Below are 25,957 nucleotides of genomic sequence, written 5' to 3' on the forward strand. Positions count from 1 at the left end.
AGTGGGAGTTGAACAATGAGAACACATAGACACAGGGAGGGGAACATCACACGCTGGGGCCTTTTGTGGGGTTGGAGGCTTGGGGAATGACAGCATTAGGAGAAATACCTAATGTAGATGATGGTTGATGGTATACCAAACCACCATGGCACGTATATACTTATGTAAAAACCTGCACATTCTGCACATGTATCTCATAACTTAAAGTATTATTTTTTTTAAAAAAAGGAAGGGACAAAAAAAATACTCTATTCTCAAGTTCCAAATTGCTTCCTAAACTGGGAAGTTGAGATGACAAACACTCCAGGAGTACAAACAGCAAGTGTGGTAGCTAAGAAAATTATACAATCACAGGGAGACTTAACAAAAATGGTGAGCAATTTCTGGTTTCAATCTTCTTGTGTTTATTGTGATCAGATTTAAGTTGGGCATGTGTGGCGTAGGAAAGGTGTCTCTGCCATTGGTGGGGCCTAGTCTCTTTTCTTTATCACCAGGAATAGTTGGTGAGTTTACTCAAATGCACTTTCTATTTTCACTCACATACCTAGCTTCAAATTCTGAAAGAGTACTGTTTTTTTGTTTTTTTAAACAATGGGGCAGGTCACACTCAAGACCTAGAGATTTAACTGCTGCCTTGAATACAGTCACCTTCAGAATAGTTAATACAACTTTCTGGGATTAACAGGTCGGTCACCTAGGCCAACCCTCCTGCTAACCAATTTCTCTCTCACTTAAGGTCAACAGCCAGGGCCAGGCTTTGAGAATTAGCAGACAATCTCCAAACATAAATTTGGAGAAAGCTGCTTTCCAGAAGAAACAATGGATCAACTAAATAGATCTACCCTAGAGTTTTATTCAACCCACCCACTATGACAGTTCCAAACACAACGCAGGTTTTTGAATTGACCTGTTCTCCCTTAAGATGTGTTTGTAATTATGGGTTGAAAGTGGCCAAAGGCAAAGATATTAGAGTTTATGCATAGAACATCTTACATCAGGGCTGAACCTTCGACTCAACAATCCAGATAAGAAATGCAGAATGAAAATTAGCCAACAAGGGTCACGGGAGCACAGCTCTCATGGACAGACACATTAGCACACTGAGGAATAAGCCATGCCAGGAATCAAATTAGAATGTGCAAAGCTTGTCAGATTTTTCTAAAGAATGCCATTTGCTCTGCAGTTTTAAAACCATACCAAATTAACCTCTGGGTCCATATGACCTAAAGGGCTTTGCAAAACAACAACATATTTACAGCCTCAAGTAATGAAGAAGTCAAAAAAGCTCCAAAGAGAATGAGCTGAGAAGGTGAATGTAAGCACAGCCAACCAATCAGTAAAAACTTCCCAGCACAAACACTCACCAAGTGCATCCCCAAGGTTGAGCTGCCAGATGTTATGTTTGAATGAAAGCCAAATTAAGGTTTGGGAGAAAGCTTGCCAGACAGAGGAAAAGTTACTCTTACATATTAAAAAAAAAAAAAAAAGTTCTCCAGAATGAGTGATTTATCTTTGGGACAACAGTCAAATGCTTCTCCCAGAGAGAGGTATCTTAGACTCCTTTTCAGCTAATGGTTAAGAGTTGAAGACTGTGCCAACTTACCCTGGCATCTGTGACCTTGAATTCCCTTAGGATGTACTGTGGCATGTTGTACTCAGCCATGGGATCTACAACAAAGTACTGGTATCTTGCAGACCGTTCTGCTGGCCAGTATTGGTGACATTTCTCCTAAAAGGAGAGAAGATTAATGTTAAACTATGCAAAGTATAAAGAACATTTTGTCTGTCTGTCTATCTAATTTCCTTATCCCATTAATAAAATTTCAAAATTCAAGGCAATTCCAATTATATATGACTCATTTTGTCTTTGAAACCATGAGCTCCCTTCATAGGGAAACCCTTTGGTTCAGTATTTGCCCATGGGATCCAGCACAGTACCTGGCAGATAGTAGCTGCTTAATATACACGAATTGAATTGAATACTTTGATAGGGTAAGCATCTTCACACCTACAGGTTATCCAAATAATTACATCAGTCCTTGCACAATGCTGGCCATGACAACAATACATTGCACCACTATGGTTTGGAATGAAGAGAACCATCAGTATGGGCATAAAAACGTCTGAATTGATTTGTTCCAATCTTACTTGTCAAGGAAACAGGGGGGCCCAGGCCATTTTAATGCCTTGGCTAAACCCTGCAGAGTCAGTGACCACATCAGAGTAAGTCAGTTACTTTCCTAGTCTGATATTCTTTTTGTTCTCTCTGGGGGCTCTAAAAGTTGGGCTTTAGCTGCACTTCTATTTAATTGACACAAAGAAGACAGAAAATATCTGAGGCAAATACGAAAAAATGCTTACATGAAGTCAATCTAAGAGGTATCTCTAAATAACAAGTCATAATAGTAGAATAATATTAATAGTAGAAACCTTAAGTATTTCTAATACTATTTCATGTGTATTTCCCCCAAAAAAACCCACATTTTTAAAAAAGTGGATCTGGGATTACTGGGTTATATCCTTAGAAAAATTACGTCACTTTCCAACACTTTATTCAATGGGAGTGAAAGGTAGGCAAGTAAGAATTTGCCACAGGAAGAAAAGAAAGTCAAGTTCCTTCATACAGAGAAATGATGGCACATCAAACTCTAGCATGTCCAGAACAAAAGGCAGTAAGAAAATGCTGAGAGTCAGACATAAGTCAAACAGGGTCACCTGCTACTCATTTGTCTCTATGTTTGTGCTTCACTGGAAACACATCACTAGATCTTTCTTTAAAACACGGAAATTTAAAAACTTGATGTGGCTTTACAAATTTAGAAACTAACAAGGAACGACGGTCTGGATCGTGTCCAGAGTCCACTGCATTTCCAAAAAAATGACACTAGCACAAGAGTTATTAAAACAAAGTCTTCATTTCTCCATAGAGTACATGTCTTATGAGGAGAGACACAAGGGCCACACACTTACTCTGCCCATTTCACGCAGCTTGGTGAGCATCACAACGATGGTGGAATTGTGTTCCCAGAGCATCCGCCAGAAGTCTTCAGTGGTCTCTGCCAAGGGCCCCTGGGTAGCGATGTAGGCTTTCTGTTGTCTGAATTACAGAGAATGAAAAGAATGTGTTAAAGCATTTAGAGAACATGCAAAAGCTCACACTTGATATATAAACATCAACCTGGTAATAAAAAATGAAAACATTAATGCAATTGCAGTAAATTCCTGCTAAGATTACACAATCAAATGAGAGCATTTAATACATTTTAGGGACCTTGCAAAATAAATTGCTTGTTAATATTATGATATATGTCTTTATCATTATTATCTGAATTTTAGTGCAATGCTAATAGCTCAATTTCATGTGTCATACAAATCACTTAAGAAACACTTAGATGTGCAGCTTCATTTTCTAGAAATTACTCTCACACAATCTATTACATTTATGAAATATGGTACAAAACAGATTCTTTATTAACTCCTTACAAATCCAATTGGCTTCTGAAAGAAGAGTGCAGAAGGCCAGATTAAACACTTCGTAACTACTGCTTCTTACTCCTATCCAAAATAAAAAAAACAAATCAAGGGACTAAATGATAACCTATGCAGAAAGAAAATGGCTTTGAATGAAGATGAAATTTATTCCGGTTATGAAACTAGGGCACATGTAAATATCAAGGCTTTGGATAGTCAGGGGAGCAAAAGTAGATACCTGTAGCCATCAATAAAACTGGCATTGATGTAATCAGATCCTTCTACTCCACGGATAGGCTGCAGGCATACCCTTGTGGATTCATATGGCATAATATTAACAAGGCGATTTTTGAATTTATTACATGGAAGATTGGCACTGATAAATCTTGAGGTGTGAGCTTTTGAGCTGGCTAGACGCTGTTGAATAGAAAAAAAAGGAAAAACCCACCAGTCATTTTCACCTATGGTTTGAATGCAATGTACCCCACATTTCCCTTTTCGATAGAAATCTTTTGTTTACTTAAAGTAAATGACTATTCAAATTGTACTGCTTTTCCTATCTACCTAATTACTCTCTACAGCCTAGTGGATTTCTATATATTTTCTGAAAGTATAATCTCTCAAATTAGCAGACATAAGGGCTCAAGATATTATTAGGAAGCAAAGAATAGAAGAGGAAAAGGGGAGGAATACATTTTAGAATCATACACCTGAGGGAAAGGTCAAATGAATCTTGTACTTCACAAATTTTGAAAGGTTAAAATAAAGCCCCGACTCAAAGACAAACCCAGAATGACTCGCTCCTGAATAATCACATCACATCCAATACCATACCTTAAATTCGAGCTCCATTCCTGTGACATTCTCTCCTGTTTCTATTTGTGTCAGCTTCTGAATGTAGGCATACAAGTTTCTAGCTGGCACTTCGGTATTTCCACAAGTCACTGCTTCTAACAGTGCATCATGGATAAAGATGTATTGGTCTTCTGTTTGAACCATGTAGTTCCTCTGGGCTCTCATTAAAGTTACATGGCCATAAATATCTACAGTTTTTTCATGCTTTATTCTTTCTAACATGGCATCTATGACAATGAAACAACCAGTCCGGCCAACTCCCGCACTATGAGGAAAATAAAGAGAAAAGAAGAGCCCAAATAAACCTATCAGAAAATCAACACATAATAAAAGTATGTTTATTATTCTTATTAACTAGATCTTACATCCATTACTTCTACTCAAATAGCTATTGGGATGACTTTGTAATACTCTAAAGTCAAAAGTATTATCTAGGCATGATAAGCAGAGGGCAGGGAACAAAGGACTGAGTAAAATTAGTTTAGTTTTAAAATGTAAAAAATATTAAATCCATAATCACTATGCTCCTTGATCATGCAATACAAAGTGGACATTGTTTTGAACTCTTTTGAAGTCATGAAAAAAATACAAACATTTAGTCTGTCCATATTTAGAAGATAGTTTTATATATTGGTCCAGGTCTGACTAGGCTATAGTTTTTGCAAACTCTATTTTCGTTCAATGTACAAAATATAAAGATTGTTTTTACAATCTCAAGCTAAACTTTGCATGCTTCCTATTTATCAAACCCTTCAGGCTGAGGACATTTATGTGTCAAGTATGGTTCAATCACAAATACTTTCTCTTCCTGATCATGCGTGTTTACCGGCTGGTAAACACGTAATAAACAGGAATAGGTCAATATTACCATCTTAGATAACAGGCAACAGACAGCCTCCTTCATTTGCTACATGCCATGTTTCCTGTCATCTGTGTATCTATGTATTCATTTATTTGTTGATCATTGATCTATCCATTTCTTCATTCAAAGACAATGAAGTACTCTGCTAAGTGAAATAGGGGATACAACATAAAGATGACTTAGATGCTATCTCTAAAGAGCTCAGTGTGTATCAAAGGGACATAATACTTTATACACAGCTATTTCTAAACAAGAAAGAAAAAGGATGTATTAGTTTGGTATATGATGTGGCATTTGAAGTACGACTTGAAGGACAGGAAGGATGAGGAATTAAAGATATTATCGCATGAAAAAAAGACGGATGGCTTTGGTAATCACACTGCTGGCTCTGGGAGCTACATGTAAAATTTTCATAGGTTTGGCAAGGCACCTGTGCAACGAAGATATCAGAACTCCAAAACGAATGAGTTAATGCTCACCAGGGTGCCTGTCTCAATTGAAAAGGCAGTTTCTGTTTGGTATCAAGTGGCTGCAAGCAGTAAGAGAGCTTTTTTTAAAAACAAAATAATACCTTTATTTAACTGCTGAACAGTGTATATCAAAGCTAGCTTCCATACAGGAGCTCTGTGGTTTGCAGACTGGGCTAAGTGGGAATTTGATATAACCACTATTTTAAACTAGGTTACTTTCCTATGTCCTATGCCAGAGGGCTCCTGAATACTGATGCTAAGACTCCAATACCAAGTATAAACCCACAAATTGACATGGCTTTGATACATCATGCAAAAGCCTTCTGCGACAGTCTTACAAATGATAGCACATACCTCAGCACAGACCAACTGGAAACCTGATGCAAATATTAATATAGAGTGAAGTCAGCCTGATGGTTCCAGCTCCTTGAGATCCACGAAGTCTCATTTTATTTAGTTGGTTCTAAACAAGCCTATTAGATGGCAAGTTTTCCCTGACATTCCCCATTCCTACCCTCCCAGGTGGTTTTAATCACCCTCTGCCTCAGATCCCTAGTTGCCTTCAAATACCCCTCTTCACTACAATTCTAACCAAATTATATTATTAATTCAGGGCAGTCATCCATAAACCATATCATACATCTTGAGAGCAGGAATTGCATTAAAAAAAAATCTTTGTGTGCCCTACACAAAGCATGCAATAAGTGTTCAACAGTGTTTGTGAAATAACACATTAGTGACTGGCTTGAGAGGCCTCCAGTAATGAGCAGCCAGTCCCAGTAAGGTAGGACTACTTAGGAAACAGGACTCTTCAGTCCGTGCAAAATCCTACATTTGACAAGCGTTTGGAACTATGTAAGGAGTATCCGAGGCCTGCTCTGCATAGTGTTTGATCGGGAATAAAGAGACAGGAAAATCACTTTAAGTAGTCTCTTTGCTGGTCTCCTGATAAGCCATCAGATTGCAGTTAAAGGAACGTAAGTCAGACTCAACCTGGAAAAGATTTGTCTTTCTGTGTTTCTTTCAAATCCTGTGTTTGGCAGGTCCTGAGACTCCAAGTAACATCTTTCATTCTTTCTGTGTTGTCTTACTAAATTGTCTTCATTGCAGCTGTGAATAGTTTCTAATTGGACACAGTTTTATGCAGTTCCTCCCAGTGGAAACCACACTGTAAACCTTAAAACTGAGCCCTATATATCAAGTCAATTCTAGATAATGGCAGGACTATTTTCTCAAAATATGCATCAGGGACCATTCAAATGTCTGGATGATGCATGGTTCTATATTCTGGCAGAAAGATACTACAGAATCTTGAAAAATTGGTAGGAATAACTCCAACTCCAAACAGTATCAACCTTTTCATAATGGTGATGATATATTTTTTTCCAAAAAATAAGGGAAAAAATCAAATATGTGTGGGTTCAAATCATGAATTGTGGGATGAAAAGAAATAACAGAGGCTCTGACTTGAACAAAACCTGTCTTTTCCCCAAAATTCAAAATATTGTTAACTGCCCAATCTTGCCATTCATATGCAAGATAGGGAAGGAGCTGACTTTGGAACTTAATGTGTTACCTTTTTCTAGGGTGAAGAATTCTTGAGGGATTTAAATATTAAATATGTGTTTTAGCTTGAAGAAAGACCTTGAGGCTTAACATACCTCTTCAGATATCAATGGCTGTGTATCCTTGAGAAAGAAACTTTAACCCCTTCCTTATAGTCCCGTATTTCTTAAATCATGACAGTGACAATTAACTCTTATTAATGTGAATTTTCTAGTGAGTCTAATTATCCAGTAAGTCTTAAGGCTACATTAAATATACCAAGTGTTTTGCAAACATAATGGAAAAGGCAGTTACTTTCTAGGTACAAACTCCATTTTAACATTCAGTATCTAAAGCTGACAACGAGAAACAGGCAATGTAATACTGGGAAAATTATGACAGAATTACTTCAGCAACACTTGAGATTTGGCTTTTAAAATCTTGCCTTCACCAACAGACACATGAAAAAATGCTCGTCATCACTGGCCATCAGAGAAATGCAAATCAAAACCACAATGAGATACCATCTCACACCAGTTAGAATGGCAATCATTAAAAAATCAGGAAACAACAGGTACTGGAGAGGATGTGGAGAAATAGGAACACTTTTACACTGTTGGTGGGATTGTAAACTAGTTCAACCATTATGGAAACCAGTATGGCGATTCCTCAAGTATCTAGAACTAGAAGTACCATATGACCCAGCCAGCCCATTACTGGGTATATACCCAAAGGATTATAAATCATGCTGCTATAAAGACACATGCACACGTATGTTCATTGGGGCACTATTAACAATAGCAAAGACTTGGAATCAACCCAAACATCTATCAGTGACAGACTGGATTAAGAAAATGTGGCACATATACACCATGGAATACCATGCAGCCATAAAAAAGGATGAGTTTGTGTCCTTTGTAGGGACAAGGATGCAGCTGGAAACCATCATTCTCAGCAAACTATCTCAAGAACAGAAAACCAAACATCGCATGTTCTCACTCATAGGTGGGAACTGAACAATGAGATCACTTGGACTCGGAAGGGGAACATCACACACTGGGGCCTATTATGGGGAGGGGGGAGGGGGGAGGGATTGCATTGGGAGTTATACCTGATGTAAAGGATGAGTTGATGGGTGCAGCACACCAACATGCCACAAGTATACATATGTAACAAACCTGCACGTTATGCACATGTACCCTAGAACTTAAAGTATAATAATAATAATAATAATAATAAATCTTGCTTTCATCTACTCTCTCAAGCTGCTCTTCCTTTTCTCTGCCTTCTTTCCAATAAATGTGCCTTATATCTGAGGAGCTTTCTGCTTTCACATTTATTGTCACGGCAAATGAGATGGCAGGCAAGGGCCTTCCTACCACAGTGTTTGACACGTAAGAAGCATTCAGTAAATGCTGGTTTCCTTTCCCCTTCTCTGACAACACTTGGGAACTGCCCTGAAGTCCTACAGCCATTCACGCCATACTTGGATAGCAGAGAAGACTCAAATGCAGGTTCTGAGGTGTTAAAATTTAGCACCCTGTTCCCAGCACCTCCAGTGCTTCATAATGCTTTCCACCATTTAGGTCAGCAGTCATTGCCAAATATAGTGACTTTCCTGTAGCCCGCTCGTCTGTAATACTCCATTAGCAACATTTGACTATGCCTAACGCAGGTTCCTAGAAAAGCCTTTTATCCTTGGTTTTAAGGACACTAGTCAAAGGAGTATGGGAAACATCAGAGATACTCCCTTGGGGTTAATGGTAGCAAGAGTGGAGATTGTGTCATTACTCCAAACACAAAATAATCCAAAACAGGTAGTACACGAAATCAGCCCAAAATAATTGTATCATGATCCTGTACCATGGTAACACTGATTCTGTAACAGGGTAGAATTCCTACCATGTTTGAAATAGAAATCAAAGATGAACTCTAAATGTCATCTTCAGAAATCTACTGGCACCCATTCAGACTGTGCCTCAGTATGTTTCATTTTGTTTTTTTTATTTGACTCCAGTGCTAATTCTCTACCTGCCTCTCTGTATTCTTCCATCTGTATCAATTTCCCAGATTACATATCTCTGCCAGTCCCCAAAATGTAGATAATGCTCCAAAAGTTCTGTCCTCCTTTCTCTCAGTAGTAGTCTCCAAAGGATTCCTAAAGTGATGGCTCTCTTTTTCAGCACAAGTGGAGATCTGTATTTCAAACCATCTTCAAGTATATCAAAAATAAAGATTCTAAGCTTATTCAGCATCTTTCCCTTTCAAATCTGCTCCTCCCACACTCGGGTTCTCCTTGACACTCAGGTTTAAAATTGAAAAATCATCTTAGACTGTTTTTGCCTCTTACCCTGCACAATAATAAATTATAAATTGCTATGTATTCAAACTTCACGATTTTCTTCAACTCCCCATCAGTGGTATGCTAGAGCTAGCAAAAGCCAATCCTTACATTTTCAGGGATTATTTGCTGAAATAAATATATTAAAAATAAAGGTAATATTCAAAACTCATTGTTTCTTAATTGTTTCAAATTATTTTATGCTCTTGAGGTGAAAACATCATATACAGTAATCCCCTTTTATCTGTGGTTTCGACTTTCCGCAATCTCAGTTACTTGCGGTTAACCACGGTCTGAAAATATTAAATGGAAAATTCCAGAAATAAACAATTAAGTTTTCAATGACATACCTTTCTGAATAGTGTGGTGAAATCTCATGCCCTCCCTCTCTCTCCATCCAGCCCAGGGTGTGAATCAATCCCTTTGTCCAGTGTATCCATGCTGTACAGGCTGCCTGCCTGTTAGTCACTTAGTAGCCATCTCAGTTATCAGATGGACTGCCCTAGTATTGTAGTGCTTGTCTTCAACTAACCCTTATTTTACTTAATGGCTCCAAAGTGCAAGAGTAGTGATCCTGGCAATTTGGATATGCAAAAAAGCAGCTGCAAAGTGCTTCCTTTAAGTGAAAAGGTGAAAGTTCTCAATTTAATAAGGAAAGAAAGAGAAATCGTATACTGAGGTTGCTAAGATCTATGGTAAGAATCAATCTCCTATATGTAAAATTGTGAAGAAGGAAAAAGAAATTCATGATTGTTCTGCTGTTGCACCTCAAACTGCAAAAGTTACTGCCACAGTATGTGATAAGTACTTAGTTAAGATGAAAAAGGCATTAAATTTTGGGTGAAAGACATGAACAGAAACATGTCATGACTGATGGCAAGTAGGCTTGGTACTCTCTGGGGATTCAGGCATCCACTGGGGATCTTGGATCACATGCCCTGTGGATAAGGGGGGACTGCACTAATGATGGGCTGGTGATCATCTCTCTCTAGTGACCTCATGTTTGTAGTCTGAAATCATCCATGGGAATATTTACACCAAAGAAATCAGCAAATACTACTTTTTTTTCCTCCCCAGAGAGCAGGTTTTTACACGTTTACCAGTACATATGACAATGCTAAAGCATCCATTCCCACCATCCAAGGACAAACAGGAAAGTGTTCCTTACTTTGTTCTTCCATCCACTTTGTTGTATTGTCATAAGACTCTCTCGCCTACTATTCCACAAATATTTACTGAGTGCCTACCATGTGCTGAGACATCGAAGCAGCAATGAGCAAAACAAACGTGATCTTTCCTGTTGGAGCTTACAGTTTAGTGGGGGAATTCGACATTATATAATCACACTAATAAACAGCTAATTACAAACCTCAAGTGGCGCTGTGAGGCAAATGTGGAGGATGCTGGTACAGCACCTTTGAGGAAGTGCCATTGAAAAGGAAATCTGTTATGGGCTGAATTGTGTCTTTCTTCTCAAAATTCATATGTTGAAACGCTAACCCCCAGTGTGACTGTATTGGACACAGGGCCTTTAGGGAGATAATTAAGGTTACATGAAGTCACAAGGTGGGAGCTTTAATCAAATAGGATTGATGTCCTTGTAAGAGGAAGAGACACCAAAGATCTTTTACTCTATGCATACACAGAGGAAGGGCCATGTGAAGGCACAGTGAGAAAGTAGTCATCTAAAAGCCAGGAAGAGGCCTCTCCTGAAACCAACTCTGCCAGCACCTTCATCTTCGGACTTCCAGCCTCCTGGGTGGTGAGAAAGTAAGTTTTTGTTGTTTAAGCCACTCATTTTCGAGTATTTTGTCGTGGCAGCCCCAGCAGACTAACGCAATACCTAAAGGTCAAGTAACTGTTTGCTAAATAAAGAGGGTGGAAAAGCTTTTGAAAAGAAATCCTAAAAAAAAGTGCTAGAATAGACAATAGCACATTTGAAAAACTAATAGAAAGCCATCAGCTGAAAGGCAGTGAGGGAAAAAGAGGGCATGTTCCACAGAGTTGTTTTCCATTTTAGGGACTGGTTATAACATTTTTATTAAACTTATAAGCACATCAGCAGCATTTATTTAGAATAATTCTGCCTTACATGTTTCACAGTTTATCTTTCTGACATGGCTCATCTATTTTTGAGTTTATTTTGACGCATCTATTGGTTGGCTAGAATATGTCTTTCAATAATGTTTTATATAACATATGCATGGATGCTACTTTTTCTGATGCCTTATATATCTGAGAAACCCTTTGTGGGTTTCTTTTTTTTTTTCTTTACATATGACTAACAACTTGGTTTTGTGCAGGATTACTGGGCTCCAATATTCTCTCTTCAAACTCTAAATATATTGCTTCATGGTCTTTCTTTGTCCTTTGAAAAAGTCATAGGTCAGTATGGTTTCCGGTCTTTTAATAGTAATTTTTGCCCTAAGTAATTGAGGGTTGTTTCTTTAACTTAGAGGTTCAAAAATTTCATCTAGATATGCTTTAGGCACTGGTCTCACTATTAAAACTGCAGGGCCCTCAGGTAATATTTTTATTATAAGATTCTTGGCTGTCCCCCAATGCTAGTTCAAATTAAACATGTTTTATGCTTTCCCACCTCTGGGCGTTTGTGACGCTGGACCTTCTACCTCCTTCTCATCTGTTGACATGTACTTTCCTTCAAGATTCACCTCAATTGCTCCATCCTGGAACAACATTTCCTTTTGATTTATTCCTCCTTGGACTCTTTTGACAATTTATAACTATTTTTTCAGCAACTGCCTCACTTTAGTTTTGTTTTCTGGTTATTATCCTTATGCCAGTTGATGCTCTCCTCTAGGGAAAAGACAACAGCTTCGTTGTTTCTACTGTTTGGCAATTTCCATGCCAGGGAAATTGAAGGTGCTCAACTCAAGTGACAAAATTAAAAAAAAAAAAATTTTTTTAAAGTTTAAAAAGAGAAAGCCCTCTCCCAGATCAGTAACACATAGGGAAACATTCCCCAAAGCCCCCAGGAGGGAGAAATTCCTTTGATACATGTTTACAAAAATAAAGTAATACTTATAATCCGATGAGATGCAAACAACCTGTGCTTATGCTTCACTCCAATTGCTAAGAAATAACAAACCTCAGGCACTTTTTTTTTCCTTAAGAAATTGAACGTTGAAAATTCAGAGCTTTTAAAAGTATGCCAGCCTACTTTTGTTTGAATTTCCAAGTTCCCACAGCAGCATATATTTATTTTTTTCCATCTCTAATGTATTCTTTTTTTTGTTCACCCATCAGTATCTGAGTGCAGTGCACCTCTCAAAATGAAGGATTGTAGTTCTAAAAGCAAATGCATTTTTCTTTGATCCTGAAAAACTCAGCTCCCCATTGCAGTGATAATGACGGAACCCTATTTAGTGCTGTTTGTTTTTCATCATTTCAACAGCCTTCAACTTGAGACATGATAAGAACAGCAAAACTGATAAACCACCCTTATTTTTATCTGTTTTCTGTCAGAGTAGTTGCCAAGCACTGAGACAGATTTTTCTAAATATCTTGAAAAAAAAAAAAAAGGAGTGCATAACCCTGTGCTTCAGGCTGAGGCCAGCACAATTTGGTACATTTATTATGTTACAGAAAATTCCAGCAAAAAGAGAACGACGGCACTTTTAAATCGAGTCTAGCTTATGTTGGTCTCTGTTATCCCTAAAGTAAAATCAACTTTTTAAGTTATTTTCCAGTGAGGACAATGATTCCACTAATGAGAATCAGAACACAAATAAACTCTGTATTTGTTTTGACTTCAGCAGCAAACCAAATTATTGCTAAACTGTACTGTTTTTTTAAAAAAAATTTCAGTGAGTGGTAGACGTTCCAGTGTTTATAAGCTGAAAGACTATACAATCCATTAAACAAGTATGCCTACTAGGAAATTGTTATTACTTCAATATTATCATTCATCCAGTTACAACATTTGTTTTCAATTTCTAAAAACATGATTGAGTTAGTCCCACGGGTTGAAACATGCTTAATGTCCCGTGATGTGATACAGTAGTAATGTGCAAAAAGAAAAAATTAAGAGGCATACAGGGACTGTTTTATGCTAACAAAATTCTGGAGATGTGTTTAAAAGTTGGTTTCTCTGATTAATGTGGTGGAATTTTAATGCTGACCTGACCCTTTACTGGTACTTCACTGATCTGGCAAAGAAAGACAATAGAACTAGGATATTTCACACATCATTTAGTTGGGTGCAAAGACAGTAAAATATGGACTAAAAAAAATCATTGTGTTTTGTACATATGACAGCTTATAATTTGATTGGATATAGTTCACCTATCAGAATGGTATATGAACTACAACTACCTGACATCTATGAGAAGAGACGGAGTTTTATGACTCAGGTTTATAAGATTAATTAGGTGACTCTTTTAATAAAACTGTGATGTGACTCTGATGAGGATGCCATTTTGAAACTCTTCTTTCAGAAATTCTTTGCTAAAAATCAACATTTAACTTTATAAGCAGATACTGGCCATCTCTACAATATTTGGGGTTCGCTACAAAAAACAGACTCATAGATAGTTTAGTTTCTTCTAGCATCTCTTACCTAGGATAACCAGAGAAATTATAGCAATTTCTCTGACAAAAATATTCAACTAATTAACTTTTATATATTACAAAATTAAAATTAAAAAAATTTGAATTGTCACTGAAATGCAGTGAAATTTATCCATGCTATTCAACCTACGCTACATGCCTATCATAATTAATATATAGTAGTTATAGCAATTTTAAGGGGCAGTTTTGCAATATTCATTACAAAAGAGTATCTTTGACACAGCACCTCCAATTCTAGAAATCTAGCATGGAGGTCTGTGTACACATATGCACAAAGAGAGTAGAAAGAGATTTTATTGTAGCATTGTTGACATAGCAAATTAACTTGGTAAAACAATCATGGCTAAGGAAATAGTTGAATAAACTATGGTATATCAATACCATGGATGCGATGTAATATTAAAAAGAGGTGAATTCCTCCAAAAAAGTGTCTAAGACATTGTCAACCCCACTTAAATATATTGCAGAACTCTCTCTCTCTCTATATATATATATAAAACACTACTTATATTTTTTTAAAAGTCCATTCAAGATTACATATCTCTGTTTGTACACATGTTAATTCACAGAACATGATCTGAAAAGATACACAAATCAGAACAATAGTTCTGAGAAGAATCGGTAATGGTAGCAGTACAGATAAACTTTCACTTTAGTTGAAGTGGTTTTTTTTGTAGTTTTTTTTTTTTTTTTTTTTTTAAACAAGGACAACATAATAATCTAATAACGGAATTAAAAAGAAATATAAAGCAATGAGTAAAAAGTTACTATAAGAAATATCATAATTACAGTTCAATAAAGAGTTGGGGCTCCAAAGACACAGAGAGAAAAGATGGAACCTAATTAACTCTAGCTCAGGTATACTGCCTTGCTCAGTGATGGATTCTCAGAAGTCTGGGTGATGTTGGCAGCTCCTGTGTAGCCCAGACTTAGTCCTGCCATCTGGTGCTGGCTTTTAAAGAGTGGATTTCAGAAAGTAAGGGGATACAGGAGTCATCGTAGAGAGGAGAATGCTTGGCAAAGAGTAAAAAAGAAAAAAAAATATATATATATATATATACTCTCTCTCACACACACACACACATATATATATATATATAGAGAGAGAGAGAGAGAGAGAGACAGCATGCGAGTGAGTTAAGGAGATGACCCAGAGCCATTATCACTCTAGAAAGGTAAAATATAGTACACTTGGGTGGTGTCTTCTGAGGATCAAAGGAACTTCACATTTCATCAACAGAGAAGAGGCAGAGACTAAGCACAAAGTTCCCAAACTGCCTGATAAGGATCCTTGTATAGAATACTGAAAGGTCAGGGATGAGCTACCAGGTTATATCCCCTTGGGCATTTTATTTTTCCATGCTGAGTGAAAAGGTAATTTCCATGTCGAAAAAGAAAAAAAAAAATCCACATGGGCCTCATCTGATTTTTTTTTTTTTTTTCAAGTACGTAGACTCAAACTAAAATCTTTCAAAGACTTTTGCATGATCTTGGCTTTGTCCCGACATTATCTGCTGAACACACTCCCTATTATTCTTAAAATGTGATTCTCATGATAAATTAGACGGCTAATATGTTCGCGTAAAGAACACCTGAATATGCCGCAGCAGGTCTCATTTTACAGATGGATAGAACAGGCCATTAGGCATGGATAGAGCAGACTCAGCTGGCTCTGATAATTGGTAGTTGACTTGAATCTGAATAGAGGTCAATCAAATGATGCTACGGAAGTTTAGAGAACTCTATCATTCACACAGAGACTTTCCTTTTAAACTGTATCAGCTCACTCCGTATTCTAAATTCTGTTTAGAATGATACAAAATTGCCCACTTTTTGAAAGAGGAGACAACCATTTACCAGGCCTGCCAAGTAAAGCTGCGTGGGTTGTATACTGCTCAACCCAAAGGAAGTTACAATCACATGGACTACATACACTATGTGTGAACTGCTCAGTCCACACAGCAGGCTTGTCATTAGCAATGTAAATGCTATTACTCCTGATTCAGGTTAAGCAAGATTCAAAGAGATGAGCCACTGGAAGGTACTTGGAGGGAAGGTACTTGGAGGGCATTTGAACTTCAGTAACTTTGATTATTTTGTAAGGCATATCATTTTCCCACATGGACAAGATTTTAGTATGTACACAAATGCAAGGAGTTTTTCGGTTTTTCTTTTTTTAAAATGCTACTATTGCCGAGGCGCGGTGGCTCATGCCTGTAATCCCTGCACTTTGGGAGGACGAGGCGCACGGATCACGAGGTCAGGAGATCGAGACCATCCTGGCCAACAAGGAGAAACCCCGTCTCTACTAAAACTACAAAAATTAGCTGGGCGTGGTGGTGCACGCCCACAGTCCCAGCTACTAGGGAAGCTGAGACAGAAGAATTGCTTGAACCCAGGAGGTGGAGGCTGCAGTGAGCCGAGATCACACCACTGCACTCCGACCTGGTGACAGAGCAAGACTCCGTCTCAAAAAAAAAAAAAAAAAAAAAAAAAAGGCTATTATTTAAACGGAAATAGTCCAATAGTTTGGAAGGCTCTAAATCTCTGGTTCTTTGTTTCATTTGGTCCTTTTGTTTGACTTCTGCAGGCTTTTATAAGGCAGTGAAAATCTCACTCTCAATACAATCAATTTACCTACTGCCTTAAAAAGGGGCCTGCTTTGATTGTTTGCAACACCCTACCAACCTCCAGCAGGCCTTTGTGTTGGTTTTGCAGAGGCCTGTTGCTATGGCATCTGATCTGGCTTCTTAAACTTACGGGTTTCTTAATTATGAATCAGTATGCCTATTTATTTATGAATGAATAAATGAATGAATGAGACAGAGTCTCACTCTGCCGCCCGGGAGGCTGGAGTGTGGTGGTGTCATCTCGGCTCATCATAAACTCCGCTTCCCAGGTTCAAGTGATTCTCCTGCCTCAGCCTCCTGACTAGCTGGGATTACTGGCACATGTCACCACACCTGGCTAATTTTCTTTATTTTTAGTAGAGATGGGGTTTCACTATGTTGGCCAGGCTGGTCTTGAACTCCTGACTTCAGATGATCTGCCCGGCTTAGCCTCCGAAAGAGGTGGGATTACAGGCATGAGCCACTGCATCCAGCCAGTACTGCCCATTGCCTCTTCTAACCCTTTTGCCTACTCACATTCATATTTTCTTTTTTTTAATTTTTAATTTTTTGAGGAGTCCCACTCTGTCGCCAGGCTGGAGTGTAGTGGTGCAATCTTGGCCCCCTACAACCTCCACCTCTCGAGTTCAAGTGATCATACTTTTTAAATATGTCTTTTATTTATTAAATAACAAATAGAAAATTTTAGTACCTTATTTATATTTATCCAAAACTTAGAAGTTTAGGATCATTGCTCAGTACTCCTTATTCTTTTTTTCGCTTTTTCATAACCTTTCTATTGTAATTATAAGGTGCTAGAATTCATAGTTTATCAGTGCAAAATGTAAAATGGGATTCACTTCCACAAAGTCAAACACATGAAGTCATAGCAAAATAAACAGAAAAACTTTATGTAATACATTCATCCAATGAAATAACTATATACCATGACTGGTAATGGTCATCCTACAAGATGGATGAAAATTTCATGAAATAACACCAATGTGAAAAAATTAAATAATAGTAATGTTTCTAATTTTCAATTATAAATGGCTATCCACATAACTGAATTGTATTCTAATCTGCTTCAAGACTTAAAAGAATTTTCTTTTTCTTTTCTGTACTAATGACTGAACCTTAGTTTCTAATAAATTTTGGAGCATCTGGGCCTTTGAACTCCTTGAATAAAGGTACTGTTAAAATACTAAGGTTTTCCTGTTTCTTGGTTGGTTTGACTCAAGTAGTTGCATGTGTTTACAGGCTTAAGAATTTGATGAAGATCACGTGGCTGTCACTAGGTAGCTACGACTTGGGCCCACGTCTCCCCTTCCACCAGACTCTCACTCCCACCAATGGGAGTTTTACTGTGAACAGATGACAGTTTTCCCTGGAGCTCCCCAGATGGACTCAAGGTCCATGATTCTATCAGTTTAGACTGTAAGAATGTTGGTTCAAGAGAGAAATGCTGTTCCTGTAATTGTCTTTTATTCATGAAACATTAGCTCTCCCACTCTACTCCACTACTGAAAAATAAATGAATTAAATGGTTTTTAAAGCACTGCCAAAATAGATCTTTGTGAACCTGGTGATATAGTTTGGATATGTGTACCCTCCAAATCTCATGTTGAGATATGATCCTCAATGTTGCAAGTGGGGCCTGGTGGGAAGTGTTTGGAGCATGGGAAGTGGATCCTTCATGAATGGCTTGGTGCCCTCCCTGTGGTAATGAGGGATATTGAGTTTACATGAGACCTGATTGTTTAAAAGAGTGTGGCACCTCTCCTGTCTCTCTCTTGCTCCCTCTTTTGCCATCTGATACACTGGCTGCCCCTTTCCCTTCCACCAAACTTCCCGGGGCCCTCAACAGAAGCAAATGTCAGCATCATGCTTGCTGTACAGCCTGCCAGACAGGTTGTAGGCCAAATAAACCTCTTTTCTTCAGACTAACATACCTGGTTATGTATCAGCTAGTTACATTTATGTCAGCTCTATCTCTTTTAGAATACTTTGGTCTATGGTTTACTTTTAGTTAGTGTGGTATGCATACATAATGACGAATAAATAAGAACTAGTATTAAGTGTATTTAGAAAAACCTGCTGGTCATGTTTAAGGATGACAGTAGAGAGGACAGGGTTTGCCTCTCATGTAGAATAATACTAGAAGATGGAAAACAGTAAAGAGACTGTGACACCAAAGAGCTGAAGGTTAGTATCCAATAATTCAACTCAATAGATGCAAAATGAGAGATGCCTCTTCTAAGTATCAGTCACCACGCAATGTACCCCAGGCATATATGCATTATATGTTCAAGTAGTCTGAACATGCTGCTAGGGACTGTGAGAGCACAGAGACCTGGACTCTGTCCCAGAGGTTCTTATTCAGTGAGTCTGGGGTGGGACCAAAGATTGTGCATTTCCAACAAGTTCTAAAGTGATGCTGATATGGCTGGTCCCTGGGCCACACTTTGGGTAATGAGGATACAGGTACATTCCTAACATTTTTAAACGTAAATAAAGACAAAAAGATACATGGAATACGTTCATAATAATGTACATATGTGTGTGTTTACATACATATACATAAAATTTAAAAAATCGTAATCTGTCATTCATATCGATTTTTTGTCCTCAGCAATGTAAAGTTCAATGGAAAGGAGAGACTGCAAAGGGCTGCTTTTAGACCAAATACTTACTATCTCCAGATACCTGAAAATATATGGAATTATCTTGTAATAAAACTCAGATGCCTGAAGCCCACCTTGTGAGTCTTCTCTGCAAGAAACCCCAAATGCGAACAAATCAGATACCATGTAATAAGACCTAAAAGTATTTTTCCAAAGACAGAAAGAAAAATATCTAAGCAATAGAACCCTGATTGGAAAGACACAAAACAAAGATAACAGAATTATTTTTAAGCCTCATTTTATGACCAAGGGGCACAGCAAAAGAGTTTGAAATAGGAAGTTTTCATGCTGATTACATGAAATCAAAATACACACTCTTCAAAGGCAGCCAACATTATTTTTTTAAATGCAGTCTAGTTCATGCAATAAGTTTCAGTGTTCTTTCAGTCTGGGAATATTTCAAAATACACTGCAGGTACAGCTGGGAAAACTCAGTGATACCCCTGTCCAGATCTCAGCTATTAGGTTATAAAAATATTTTCACATTTCCTGCAGATGTCTAGATTCCTTTCTTTGGTAGTAATTTTAATTCAGACCTCATTATTGACAGCTGTTTGTTCTGATAGAACTTAATTGCTCTTCTACCAGACTCAGCTGCACGCAGGCTGATTTCCTTTCCCTTATAGAGTATATTACATATAAACACAGGCGGGGAAAAAATAACCAATTAACTAAATACGTGTGCATAAAGTGATTCATTGAGAGCTCTGATCAAGTAATGTATCCAACTGCAACATAGGTCAAAGGAAATTACAGCACTTATAGTTTATAGTATTAAATATAATTATATAGAAATACTCAAAAGCACTAAAATATATAGATGATGAGTGGCAGCATCTGAAAATCTACTCTTTTATTAAAGAAACTTATAAAATTACTATATTTGAGTAACTGGAAGGGTATTTAATCTGCTGATGGATTAACTCATGGATATCTATTTTACATAAGCTATACGCTACAAAGAACCTGAGATGCTGTCCATAACTGATGGTCATGAGGAATCCAGCATGCTGTGGGATCATACTGCAATTCCAACAATTCTTCTTTGAAGGGCAGAGTTTCTGGGGACACACCAACTCTTTTCCTCATTCTCCAGTCACTGCTGTGGATGAGCTGCTTTTCCTAACTTTACCAGAAAATGAATACAAATTCTTTGAAGTTAAAGCTATTCCCTCTGTTTGAAGACAATGCCTCATTTTAGCAGCTCACCAAGAGATGCAGAAACAGCTTGGCAATGTTCATTCTATCAAATGCCTTGGCAGCCTCACTCATGGAGGCTAGGCCAATTTGGAGACCCCAAGCTGCCTTCCTTACTGGACTGGAACCCCTGAAGAGGGATAAACCGAGGGCTGAATTCATCAAAGAACATATAAGCAGCAAATATACTGCATTTGAGACAAGCAATAGTTCCTTTTATTGGCTCTCTCTCTGTTTTGGAAATGGAGAGAATGTGGTGAGCAGGGATGAACAAACTGCTCCTTAGTAAGGAACCCATTCAAGGAAAATGAAATTTTTTCTTAATACTAGGGACGCTATATGGTGCATCCCTTTTCGGGGCCACTAAATGCTTCTCTTTGCAGACTTAATCCACCTCATATAGGGAGGAAGATATTGGGAATAGAATGCTTATTACCCTGATAATTATCAGGGATGCAGCATACATTTCCATTAATACTAGGCATAATGCTAATTAAAAGACAAGCCCCAGACTCAACATTTACAAACCCTGACAAAATGAATGTAAGTATCCTACAGGGTTTGGTACCCACAAAATCTGGTCAATAGCCTATCCCCAGTCCCTCCCTCTTTCCCCTAAGTAACAAAGGAAACCATTACTTCTTGGTCTTTGAGAGTAATTCTAACTCCCTTATTTTTTAGTCTGTACATACAGATCATTATACCCTTTAGATTCTTGCATGGTATGACTCCTGGCATCGTTTTGGATTGTGACACTTCTACTCTAATGTTCACTTTATTTAGTGTCTGTTTCATGAGTGGCATAGTTCTAAGGGAGGAGGATGCAATGTGACCTCAAAGACACCATCTCTAACCACATCTCTCTAATGGTTGAAAGTTATAGCCTGAGGAAGAAATTCAGTTTTGGCTCACGGAATTAAAGACTTGCTACACTTTAAAATTCTCCCCACCATTTTTTTTCTTGAAGGTTCACTTCTTACTGATTAAAATAGTTTAAACATAAAGTCCTGACTGAGTTGATGAAACTATTTTCTTTTCAAGTAAGCATGACAGAGCAAATGGTCTTTGATGTGATGTACTTATTTTATGAAAGAACCAGGCTGGCAAACAAAAATTTTATGGAATTTAGAGATATAAACTCTGGTTCTTCCACCTGCAGCTTGTGTCTTAAAAACATCATTTATTTATTCTTCCTGAGCCTCTGTTTTCTCACCTGTAAAATGTAAACCCATTTCCTAAGTTTTCTATGATACTGTCAGCAAAATACATTTTAAATAATAGCTTCTTGATCAGTGTTAATTTCAGTACTTTCTTTTTTTCTATGAATTGAGGGCCTAGAATTGGATATTTTAATTCAGTTAGCCTAATCGTAGAGTAGATATGCAACCTTTCTATTCTGGCATAGTTTATAGACTTGCATAGTTTATTAGACTTCTACTAATAAATTTTATGAAACCAATATTAAACTTTATTTTCTGGTTTAAATCCTCTCAGGAAAAAAAAATGTAATATACAATTGAATCAGATTTTAGATTCAGCAAGGTCTTAGAGATCTGGTGGTTCTCAAAGTGTGGCCCCATGACCAGCAGCAGCAGCAGCAGCATGTGGGAATTTGTTAGAAATGCAATTTTTCAGGCCCCACCCCAACCTAGAGAATCAGAAAATCAAGGGGTGGGGCCAAGCAATTTGATTTTTATTATTTTTGAGACTGAGTCTCACTCTGTCACCCAGGCTGGAGTGCAGTGGTACGATCTCAGCTCACTGCAACTTACACCTCCCAGGTTCAAGCAATTCTGCTTCAGGCTCCCAAGTAGCTGGGATTACAGACACGCGCCACCATGCCCAGCTCAATTTTATAGTTTTAGTAGAGACGGGGTTTCACTGTGTTGCCCAGGCTGGTCTGGAATTCCTGGTCTCAAGTAATCCACCTGCCTCAGTGCCCCAAAGTGCCAGGATTACAGGCGTGAGCCACCCCGCCCGGCCAGCTATTTGAATTTAGAAAGCCCCTAGGTGATTCTGGTGCTTGCTAAAGTTTAAGAGCTACCCATCAAGCCATTCTCTCGCATTTTACAGGTGGAGAGATTCAGGAACAAAGACTAAAATAAAATCTCTGCATTTCAGTTGCATTGCTTTGTTTGTGTCAAAGTTCTGTTTTCCTCCCCTTATCTCAAGTACCACTTACTGTTTGTTCCATCATTTGTTCCTTTCCATAGGCATATGGCTATCAATATGTATGGTCTTATCTGACTTCCATTTAACCAATTTAACTCAAGCTTTCCTGTTCCTCCAAAAATCTCCTCCCATTGCTCACTGCACTAGGTTAGCTGAGTGTTAGGAGGCTACCCTACAGGATGTCTGTGGTTCTAGGATGTTTGTGGTGTCATCATGTTTATTCCAAAAATAATGTCATTTTATTTAAGTAATGTAATTCTTACTGTAAATGTAAAATAAAATTTAAGAATTACATTACTTAAAATAACCAGATATAGTTACAAATAGTTACAAAATAAATGAGTTGTTTCTGTAGAAACCAAGTTAACTACTTTGGAAAGATTGAAGTAAAACTAATTTGTCCCATTACAGCCAAGAAAGTATCATTGAATTAGGTAAGGGTGACACAACTGCAGGTAAATGGAAAAATATTTATAAACATCTAGATGGATTCTAAACTTCAGCTGGTTAACTTTAGAAACAAAATACTGTTTGCTGTTGATATTAAAAACACTAAATCTCCTAATCATTGGTCATACTCAAATACGAGTTCTTAGTCCCAAATTTTAAAAACTAGTGAATCTAATATACAGTTATGCATTTGAGGTTAACGTCAACTGTATACATACATTTTAGGGTTCTCTGCTTCACTTGAGGTTTTATCTAAATGATCAAGTCTGAACTGAACATACAGATCAAGGTTTCTTCTGAAAGGTCTTGATTGCTTTAGATCTCTTCATATATGATGATTAAGCTTTTTGAAGGAGATACCATACTGTATAACCCAGAGTTTTGCACAGTGCAGTTGTAATAAATATTTACTGGTTATATTTATATATACATTTTATTGAATGTTGCTAATTCATTAGCCAATTACACTTAATAGTTCATCACCCTGTTTTATTACTGTGAGCCAAATTATCCAGGCTATGAAACATTTCTTTTATGATAGTACTTCCTGGAGTCTTTAGAGAAATTCCAAGGGGGGAAAAAAGAGTTCTATAAATTTCCTCTTGAAGGCTCACAATGCATAAGGTTGAGAAAGCCTGCTGTAAAGAAACTAATTTAACTTATTTTTGCCCATACTTACTAGACTACAGAAATTCACCGCCCCCCCCCCCCCGGCATCAATTAATAATCCATGATTCGATGTGCACATATATTGATGAGGTATCCCAAATTTTCGGAATGATTTTCATTCTTATGTTCAAACATTTTTTTTTTCTGTTTCTGTAGATTTTCTTATACTTCTTATAACCCAGAATAGGTGTGAATTATGTATGCCAATTATGAATGGGTCAGAATCAATGGTCAACAGATGGATTTGTAAAACTTAGATTTGTAAAACTGCTATTTTTTTTTATTTTCTTCTTTCTTCTCAATGAAGTAGAACATTTTAAATCTAGCTCTGCTTTCACAGATTAAAAGAAAAGTTTTAGCAGGGGAACGTGAAACTTAGGATGTCAAATAACAGGCAGTGGTGGAGCCTTTGAGGAACTGAGCCTAATTAAAAGTAAAAGTGCTGAATAAAAATTTTAAAAGACTGCAAGCCAAATGTTGCTAAGGACAATTTGGGGTACAAGCTCTCCAAAGAGGAAGAGGAAGGTGGTTTCAATACTCTGTAATCATTTTGAAACTTCATGCTGTAAGACTTCAGATGTAGAAAAGGAGTCTAAGTATCAGATTATAACAGCATAGGACACGCAGTCTAGGAGCACTCAACCTAGAGCCGAGAAAGCAGTAGTAACTGCCTTTTACACTGCCTCTGTCCATGGAAATTGAATATTTACCTGAGATAAGGCTGCCCAGGCTATTAAAATCTCAAATGTTGAATGGCAGTTATGTAATGAGTTTCTTTGAAAAATAGAAAATGAATTGCCATTTAACAAACACTGCCTGCAATGTTGCTAATTGAAGTTATGTGATTCGTGCTTGGGGGTTCATTATACCTCCTCTCCACTTTGGGGTATGTTTGAAAATGACCAAACTAAAAAAAAAAAAAAAAAAAAAAAATCTGAAAAAACAGCCTCCTTTGTGTCCCCTTAAGGTAAAGCACTTTCTAAATGTAAAGTACCCCACAGGGCAGAAATAACAAAGAGGATGGTGTTCAGACCCACTCACCTTCTTCCAAAAACTAGAATTGGACTATTGGTTTTTTAGGCCATAGCCAAACTGTGATATGATGAAGCTTTAGCAGAAAACTCAGTGACTTGATAAGATTGCCCATGTAGAAATGCAGGCAAAGAATTCAGCAGGAGATATGAAGACCACCTTAGGAATTTGTACCTTTGTACATTATGAAGGCCACAAAGATTCACTCTAAAAATGAGTTACATGTAGAATTATTATCTCAGATTTTTAAAATGTGTTTATTCCTAAGCCTTTAGAAAATATAAACACAACAACAAAGGCATACATACCTATCTCTTGTAACTGGACTACATTCACAGAGCTCCTTACTAAATTCTGGAAGAGGTTTTGCTAAGCTTGTAGCTTTACTATTGTACCCTACAAACCAATAAGTTTGAGCTTAATTGAACCAAGATAGCAAATGGATTTCAGACTATAGTACTTCAGAGAAAATAGTCTGAAACCGGGTCAATCATTTTCAGACACACAAAAGAGGGATGAAATATTAACCATACATTGTAGAGGATTTCCGTGGTTTGTAACATGATTGGTTATGGTTTTTCAAATATAAGTAGTGAGCATGAGTCCAGACTGAGAAAGCCTCTGCCCAATTGATTAGAATTGGAGTTGGTTCAGGTTGACAAAGAGAGAGTTTAGGATATGAATAATGTCTGACCACCTATAAATCAAAATTTGGACTGAGGTTGTTTCTTCAAAGAAACAGATTTCTAGAAAACCATCCTAATCGTGATCATCATCAAAGTAAACAAGCATTTAATCTGTCAGATGTTATCCAGTTTTCCTCTGAGAAGATGTCACTGGCAAATGACCAGACTGTTCTCTACCCTTCTACAGAAATACAACTTAAGTCAAGTGAGTGACTTGCACAAGACCATACAGTTTTATCCAATATCTCTTATTTTTCTACATTTCTACAATTATCATTTTTTTTATCTTGAAAGCCAAGTATGTAGAGAAAGCCATGGAATTCA

At 37.5% G+C, this 25,957-nt stretch overlaps 1 protein-coding gene across 31 annotated transcripts in view; it reads right to left on the reverse strand.

The window, feature by feature from the left end:
• PTPRD (protein tyrosine phosphatase receptor type D) overlaps positions 1 to 25,957 on the reverse strand; it is a 2,332,079-nt gene that overhangs the window by 21,846 nt on the left and 2,284,276 nt on the right. For all 31 annotated transcript variants that reach the window (XM_073021577.1, XM_073021575.1, XM_073021576.1 and 28 more), the window contains 4 exons: positions 4,306 to 4,591; positions 3,710 to 3,888; positions 2,971 to 3,097; positions 1,604 to 1,729 (listed from right to left, as the gene is read on the reverse strand). In XM_073021577.1, the coding sequence (XP_072877678.1) occupies positions 1,604 to 1,729; positions 2,971 to 3,097; positions 3,710 to 3,888; positions 4,306 to 4,591 (718 nt within the window). The remainder of the gene's footprint in view (positions 1 to 1,603; positions 1,730 to 2,970; positions 3,098 to 3,709; positions 3,889 to 4,305; positions 4,592 to 25,957) is intronic.

The sequence above is a fragment of the Chlorocebus sabaeus genome, chromosome 12 (genome assembly GCF_047675955.1).
Source record: "Chlorocebus sabaeus isolate Y175 chromosome 12, mChlSab1.0.hap1, whole genome shotgun sequence".
NCBI lineage: Eukaryota > Metazoa > Chordata > Mammalia > Primates > Cercopithecidae > Chlorocebus > Chlorocebus sabaeus.